General features: G+C 41.1%; 1 protein-coding gene across 1 annotated transcript; it reads right to left on the bottom strand.

The window, feature by feature from the left end:
* Positions 1 to 916: 916 nt before the first annotated feature.
* Positions 917 to 1,798, bottom strand: LOC126081842 (taste receptor type 2 member 16-like). Its single transcript, XM_049893975.1, has one exon. It carries the CDS (start codon positions 1,796 to 1,798, stop codon positions 917 to 919), a length of 882 nt encoding a protein of 293 aa, XP_049749932.1.
* Positions 1,799 to 8,699: the final 6,901 nt, after the last annotated feature.

Here is an 8,699-nt window from a genome sequence, read left to right as displayed (position 1 = left end):
AGACTCCAGTGGAGACCCTGGTCTCTGGTTAGCTGCCATGATGTTGATAGTTTTTTTTTTTTCTTTTTTTCTGCTCAGTCCCTTCTTGGCTGGTTATGACTCTGCCCCCTAGACATTACTATGTCCACCAGATTCCATCCCACCTTCAATTGCAGTTGAATGTGGAGCTAGAGAGATGCCAAGGTGGCATGGAGTGTTGCATAGATGTGGGAAGGAATGCTTCACTTCCATTTCTGTGCAATAGGTTCAAAGCATGCTGCTGAGAGACATCAAATGGCACAGAGTCTTCGGTGAAAATTGTCTTTGAGCTTTTACTTATATTCCAACTCTTGACCTTCTTAATTTCAAATATGAATTCAAGGGATGACCAGACTGGGAGAAAAATCAGATTGATAGACCCAGACAAGATCAGAATTTCCATTCCCCCCTGAAGAAGGACAGCATGCTTGGTAAGATAGAGGGTCAGTGAAAAAGAGGGAGACCCTTAATGAGATGGATTGACACAGTGGTTGCAACAATGTGCTCAAACATAGCAATGATTGTGGGATGGCACAGGACTGGGCAGCATTTGGTTCTGTTGTACATGGTGTTGCTATCAGCCAGAACCAACTCAAAGGCACCCAAGGACAACACCACCACCAGGGACTAAGTCTTTCTTTCTCAGTGAAGCTTGAGATACCTACATCCTTTTTTCCTTAGGACGGGTTTTCCTCAGTAGGTGTTTTAGTCTTCTAATGGCAGAGACAGAATGTCAGTTTATCAGATGTGCCCAATATGTATGAAATGTGAAAAAAAAAAAGAATTTGTAACCCCTGACACCAACATTCCTTAAGAGATGAAACTGTCTTTAGGAAAAATATCTTGCTAAGGCTTGTGGTAGTTGGAAGCTGAGATCCTGAAGGCCTGGCAGTCAGCCTCAGCGCCCTTTCTTTAGAAACTTTCTCAATGCAGGGCTGCTCAGCATCAGTGAAGTGAAATGAATACAGCTTACAGTGTAGATGACAGCTTCCCAGGCCCAGAACCAGGACCTCTTCTCAAACAGGACAGCTAAAAGGGAGACTAATAAGGTCAGAAAGTAAGAGGTAAAGAAGATAAGGAAGACGGCAAGAGACCTGAGGGCTGTGGAGTGAGTTTTCATGCTGGAGTTGCAGTGGCCAGTGTTGCGGTCTTGCATCTGCTCCAAGTGTTGCGAGAGTGAGGACATGAGCAAGGTGGTGGAGGCCAGGAACAGAAGGAAAGGAATAATCAACGTAACCATTTGCTGAGGCAGGCTAACATACAGATGGAATATCTTAAGTCTGTCAGTCACAGTGCTGTTGCTAGGGGAATTCTCCGTGGCGATCTGAAACCGGGTGTGACTCCTAGCTGTTGAAGGGATGATTGTCACAGAAGAAACCAGCAGAGAACCCAGCAACAGCCGAGGAACCAATCTTGAAATTCTCCACTTCAGCCAAAGGAAGATGGGGTGGGTGAAGGAAGAGACCTTGACGCAGTAGAATACAGCAAGCAAGCTGGTGAACCAAAATGTAGCATTATTAGCAAAGTCCCAGATGACTGATGAGTACCAAAATACGAAATTAGGATCAAAGTAGGAACAAAAGTTGTACAGCATTGAGGCCCATTGCCGACAGAAGTGGGAAATGCCCAGGCTGGTGAGAATCATGTCCACGGGTGACAGTCTTTTGACCAGCACCCACTCCCTGCCTAGCAGTGCAACAACTAAGCTGCTCTGCACAATGATTGTCAAAGACAGGAGCACATAAATGATAATGAAGAAGACTGTGAGTTGGATGGGCATCACCTTCCACTCCAAAGTATCTTCCTGGACTCAGAATCTCTGCAGCAATTTCTAGATAGGGAAGAAGTGCTTGGTCCCAACACTGCTTCGTACAGGACACCACCTCTCTCTGGATGCAAAGTTTTTGTAGCTCATTTCTGACTTTTCCATTTTCCCATTGCTGGATTTGCTTATGCTTTGCTTGCTGGTGTACTGTCAGGCCTGGATGCAGGGAAAATTTGTTTGGGTGTAGGTTCTTGCTCCTGAGATGATTTGGTTATTCCCATAAAAAAGCATACTTATTTTATAACCATGCTTTTTCTTTCCTCTTTATCTATCTGAGGTGTCCTTAGCTTCTTCCTCCATCTTCTTTAAATGATATCTTCACTCTTTTAGCATAAAATTTGAGCCCAGGAATGATAAATACTTCACTATTCAGTCATGTTCTGTATGATGTTTTTATTCTGCTTGATCAACACCAACCTGAGAAAACCTCTCTCCCCAGTTTCCATAGTAGCCGGGGTGGATGCTACAACTAAAGGGTGAGGGTAAACAAAAATAATAATGAAAAGATTTTGTAGGGAGACTCCACCTGGAAAATTGCTGAAACTCAAGACCCTCAACTACCACTACTCAATGTAGGCCACTCTCCTTAACTGGCCTTTGGATATTGAAACTCAGAGAAATCACTGCACACTCCTTTGTCCATTTCCTCCAATCCAGGCATGGAATCCTTAGCTGTTGGTCTTCTGCAAATTCCAATGCCTTGAGCATAAGCTTTATATATCTTTTGGAGTTGTTCTTGTTGCACATAGTGAGGTTGTTTTTGTCACTGCTCACATTGCTCAAGATGAGCCAGCTGTGCCATGAGATCCTGCACACAGGTGGATAATTCTTTCCTCATTCTGGAGTTTACTTTTAGTAAGCAAAAAGTGGCATAGTGCTGGTACTGGTACAACAACAGGCACATAGACCAATGGAACAGAATTGAGAACCCAGATATAAATCCATCCACGTATGAGCAGCTGATATTTGACAAAGGACCAGTGTCAGTTAATTGGGGAAAAGATAGTCTTTTTAACAAATGGTGCTGGCATAACTGCATATCCATTTGCAAAAAAATGAAACAGGACCCATACCTCACACCATGCACAAAAACTAACTCCAAGTGGATCAAAGACCTAAACATAAAGACTAAAGTGATAAAGATGATGGAAGAAAAAATAGGGACAACTTTAGGAGCCCTAATACAAGGCATAAACAGAATACAAAACATTACTAAAAATGACGAAGAGAAACCAGATAACTGGGGGCTCCTAAAAATCAAACACCTATGCTCATCTAAAGACTTCACCAAAAGAGTAAAAAGACCACCTACAGACTGGGAAAGAATTTTCAGCTATGACATCTCCGACCAGCACCTGATCTCTAAAATCTACATGATTCTGTTAAAACTCAACCACAAAAAGACAAACAACCCAGTCAAGAAGTGGGCAAAGGATATGAACACACATTTCACTAAAGAAGATATTCAGGCAGCTAACAGATACATGAGAAAATGCTCTCGATCATTAGCCACTAGAGAAATGCAAATTAAAACTACGATGAGATTCCATCTTACACCAACAAGGCTGGCATTAATCCAAAAAATAAAAAGTGTTGGAGAGGCTGCGGAGAGATTGGAACTCTTATACACTGCTGGTGGTAATGTAAAATGGTACAACCACTTTGGAAATCTATCTGGCGTTATCTTAAACAGTTAGAAATAGAACTACCATACAATCCAGAAATCCCACTCCTCGGAATATACCCTAGAGGAACAAGAGCCTTCACACAAACAGATATATGCACACCCATGTTTATTGCAGCTCTGTGTACAATAGCAAAAAGCTGGAAGCAACCAAGGTGTCCATCAACAGATGAATGGGTAAATAAATTGTGGTATATTCACACAATGGAATACTACGCATCGATAAAGAACAGTGACGAATCTGTGAAACATTTCATAACATGGAGGAACCTGGAAGGCATTATGCTGAGCGAAATGAGTCAGAGGCAAAAGGACAAATATTGTATAAGACCACTATTATAAGATCTTGAGAAATAGTAAAAACTGAGAAGAACACATACTTTTGTGGTTACGAAGGGGGAAGGGAGGGAGGGAGGGAGAGGGTTTTTTATTGATTAATCAGTAGATAAGAACTGCTTTAGGTGAAGGAAAGGACAACACTCAATACATGAAAGGTCAGCTCAATTGGACTGGACCAAAAGCAAAAAAGTTTCCGGGATAAAATGAATGCTTCAAAGGTCAGCGGAGCAAGGGCGGAGGTCTGGGAACCATGGTTTGAGGGGACTTCTAAGTCAATTGGCAAAATAATTCTAGTATGAAAACATTCTGCATCCCACTTTGAAATGTGGTGTCTGGGGTCTTAAATGCTAACAAGTGGCCATCTAAGATGCATCAATTGGTCTCAACCCACCTGGAGCAAAGGAAAATGAAGACCACCAAGGTCACACGACAACTAAGAGCCCAAGAGACAGAAAGGGCCACATGAACCAGAGACCTACATCATCCTGAGACCAGAAGAACTAGTTGGTGCCTGGCCACAATCGATGACTGCCCTGACAGGGAGCACAACAGAGAACTCCTGAGGGAACAGGAGATCAGTGGGATGCAGACCCCAAATTCTCATAAAAAGACCATACTTAATGGTCTGACTGAGACTAGAGGAATCCCGGCGGCCATGGTCCCCAGACCTTCTGTTGGCACAGGACAGGAACCATCCCCGAAGACAACTCATCAGACATGAAAGGGACTGGTCAGTGGGTGGGAGAGAGATGCTGATGAAGAGTGAGCTAATTATATCAGGTGGACACTTGAGAGTGTGTTGCCATCTCTTGTCTGGAGGGGGGATGGGAGGATAGAGAGAGGGAAGCTGGCAAAATTGTCATGAAGGGAGAGACTGAAAGGGCTGACTGATTAGGGGGAGAGCAAGTGGGAGAAGGGAGTAAGATGTATGTAAACTTATATGTGACAGACTGATTGGATTTGTAAACGTTCACTTGAAGCTCAATAAAAGTTAATAAAAAAAAAAGGGGCATAGTGGTTAAGTGCTATGGCTGCTAACCAAAGGGTCGGCAGTTCAAATCCACCAGGCGCACCTTGGAAACTCTATGGGGCAGTTCTAATCTGTCCTATAGGGTCGCTATGAGTCGGAATCGACTTGATAGCACTGGGTTTGGTTTTTGTTTTTGGTAAGCAAAAAATACTATACATATCATATATGTGTACATACACATACATACATATATGCTATATAAACCCCAATTCTGACTCATAGCGACCCAACAGGACAGAGTAGAGCTGCCCCATAGGGTTTCCAAGGAGTGCCTGGTAAATTTAAACGGCAGATCTTTTGGTTAGCAGCTGTAATTCTTAACCACTGCGCCACCAGAGTTTCCTATATGGTATATACATACTCACATATATGTCAGAAAAAAGATTAGTATCTAGGATATATATATAAAGGACTCATAAAAACTTATTGGAAAAAAAAAGAAAATAGGCAGATAAAAAAGTAGTCAATTCACCAAATGGTAACCAATAATAACCAATAAAAACCCAAAGAGATGTTCAACCTCACTAGTAATCAGAGAAATGCAAATAAAATGAGAAACACTTTTCATTCTTCACATAAAGAATCAAATAGAAATTGGATAATGTCAAGTTTAAGAAAAGATATGGAAATCTTTATGTAATATAGTTACACTGGAAAAAAATTGGTTATATTTTATAAATTAAAACATTTAAATACCTTATTCTACAAGCATTCTACTTCTAGGTATTATATGTTGTAGAGAAATTCTTACACTTATATGCAAGTATACATTTACAAGTCTGTTTATTTTAGAATTGTTTGTAATAGCAAAGGACAGCTTCACGGATTGAATTATGTCTACCAAAAATATGTGTCGACTTGCTTAGGCCATGATTCCCAGTATTGTGTGGTTGTCCTCCACTTTGTCATTGTAATTTTATGTTAAAAAGGATTAGGGTGGGATGTAACGTACTTATTTAGGTCACCTCCCTGACCCAAGGTAAAGTGAGTTTCCCTGGGGTGTGGCTTGTACCACCTTTTATCTCTCAAGAGATAAAAAGGAAAGGGAAGCAAGCAGAGAGTTGGGGACCTCATATCATCAAGAAAGCAGCACCAGGAGCAGAGAACATCCTTTGGACATGGAGTACCTGCGCCTGAGAAGCTCCTCGACCAGGGAAATATTGAAGATAAGGACCTTCTTCCAGAGCCAACAGAAGGAGAAAGCCTTCCCCTGGAGCCAACACCCTGGATTTGGACTTTTAGCTGTTTTTTACTGTGACAAAATAAATTTCTCTTTGTTAAAGCCATCCACTTGAGGTATTTCTGTTACAGCAGCACTAGATGACTAAGACAGACTGGTAACTGTATAAATGATCATTGCCTGAGTAACAGATAAACTGTGTTGTAGTCACATGATAGCAAAAGAACATGGAGGCATTTGTTTGCCTTCCCCAAAGATGACTTCCTGCATTTTGTCAGAACCTGCCACTTACTTGAAGGGCCAAAAATGCCAAACTCTTTTTTTATTGGTTCTGTTTCTGGTTTGGTTTGGCCATGACAAACAATTGTGGGCCCTGGGAACAGAGGAGAAATCTGATGAGGTCTTCTGTGAAAGACATTCATCTTCGATAAGAGAGACTCGTGAGAAAAAAATTCTTGCCTTTTTTCTTCCTGTGTTAGGTGTTATTCCGTGAGCTCACGATGCTGCGAGCTGCAACAGCCATTTTGTGACTCTAAAAGGAAAGCAGGGAAATTTCAGAGAAGTCAACACAGAAGCTGATACTGTTGAACGCGAATTAATACTGATGTGACTTAACTCCGAAATTTTGTTTCATGAACAGAATAAAATCCTATAGTTTAAACCACTTAGAAACCTTGGGACCGAGTTTGTAGAATAATGTCAAAAAGGGAGAGAAAGAGGTAGCACGTGGTCTGATAATATTTTTCCTCTCTCTGAATAAACTTAATTCTACACACCTGAATTTCACAAATAATACAGGAATGGTAAAATGGTTTAATAAAAACACTTATAATGTATTCAAAAAGCAATAAATATATTCATATATAAATTGTGTTCTCAATAAAACTTAAAAATATAAATTTGTAACAAGATGGAGAAAAGTAGATCTAGGAAAATGCAGATCTTATGGTATGGCTGTTCCCAGCAAGCAAAGCAGCCAGAACAAAGAGCACAACAGTTTACAGGAGCTGCGCGTGGAGGGAGGATATTATAAAAGGGGTGCTGGCTTTTGGGAAGGGAGCAGAGAGACAGGAATATGCCTTATATGGTTCTTCTGTTCCACGTAAGAAATGATCAGGAAAGTTTCTGATTCATATGAGTACAGAGACTTTTGAATTTCTCACAGAATTTGTAAAGAGATAGGACTCTGAGTCTGTCTATGATGAGAGGAGCAAGTGAGAAGTTCCTATAGACTCAGTAGAATAGACTTCAAAAATTGAGATAGTAAGGTGTGGGTCTTGTTGGAAGGCTCAACCTGTCCCAAGTCTATAATTTGGATTTTGACGAAGCTTTACCTGAATCTCAAAGGCTCAAGAAATGATTAAATCACATACTCAGGTTTCTTTGCTGGTGTAAACAACAATAATATCTGGGATTAAATCATTATCCTAGAATGACCAAAGATACGATTTAAGAATTTCTAGCAAACGTGGTACAGAGGACTGGAAGCCAGCTGGACTCATTCCAAGATGTTTCTTAGCATTCTATCCCAGAATCAGAAGGAAACTGCCAGAATTGCAGAAACCACATTATAGGTTAAGGAGAAGCATTGTTCGAGACTATAGACATTTTAGACAAAGTTGGATGTACCTTGTCTATGGGAATTTATTACAGTCCCCATTATTCCCTCTTTGAATCACAGCCTGGAAGTGTCTATTAAACTAGCAGCCATTGACATGCTAGTTTTTAAAAACGTGGAGTCCTTCCTAGTGTATTGTTCTACTCTTTCTACCAAAAGTGAGTGACATACTCATGGAATGGAGTTCCAGGACTGGAGAGGTAAATTCTGACTTACGGTAGTGCGTGCTGCTGAAATGTTACAGGAGCACAGGCAGAGATAGAGGAAAATATTAAGAGTAATTCGAGTTACTTGCAATCTCAGAGCTGTAAACGTCTGCTGTGTGGTCTCCACAGATGATCCTTACAGCACTCCAACTGGTGTTTGATAACACACATGTCAAGTGCCTGATCACAGGCAAAGAAAAGAGCTCTCTTCTAAAAAATGCTGTGCTGTTTTAGAGCTTGAAATAAGTTTCACAAGTTAGTGCAGAGTAAAACTTTTACAGATCAGTCCTAGTTCATGCAAGTCAGAGTGAGGTTAATTTATAGCAAAACTTTGCTTGAAAATATAGATTTCAATAGAGACATGAACTCAATTTCTTCCACCCCACAAAGCCTAGTTCTTAATGGAGAGAAGGGGCAAAGGATAATGGGCACATTGGCTATTCTCAGGGTAGGAGAGGAGCAGAATTAGAAGGAGGGGCATCAGTTACGATTTGGGGCTCTAAAGGTGAAATGTCTCAGCTCTGTGGTTGGATCCTCAACAGTGAGGATCTAGAATATGGGGAGAGGTAGGCCCCTACCTCTAGATAAAAGGGTCTTCAGACCAAGCCAGAGGCTCTGGAAGAAGACTGTGCCCACTAATATCTTTCTGCTTGCAAATAACTGGGGGGTCCACCTGTCACTGACTATCAGGTATCAAGTAAGAGACAGCATGTGTGCGAAGAATTCCAGACAAATTAAGGATTGCATGGGACTCTGTGAAGTGGAAATACTGTATATATATATATATATTTCAGATTTA

Source organism: Elephas maximus, chromosome 8 (genome assembly GCF_024166365.1).
Source record: "Elephas maximus indicus isolate mEleMax1 chromosome 8, mEleMax1 primary haplotype, whole genome shotgun sequence".
Lineage (NCBI taxonomy): Eukaryota > Metazoa > Chordata > Mammalia > Proboscidea > Elephantidae > Elephas > Elephas maximus.
This window is presented reverse-complemented; position numbering and strand designations above follow the sequence as displayed.

Excerpts from the sequence above, each read along its gene's own strand:
- LOC126081842 (XM_049893975.1), bottom strand. The coding sequence starts at position 1,798 with ATGCCCATCCAACTCACAGTCTTCTTCATTATCATTTATGTGCTCCTG.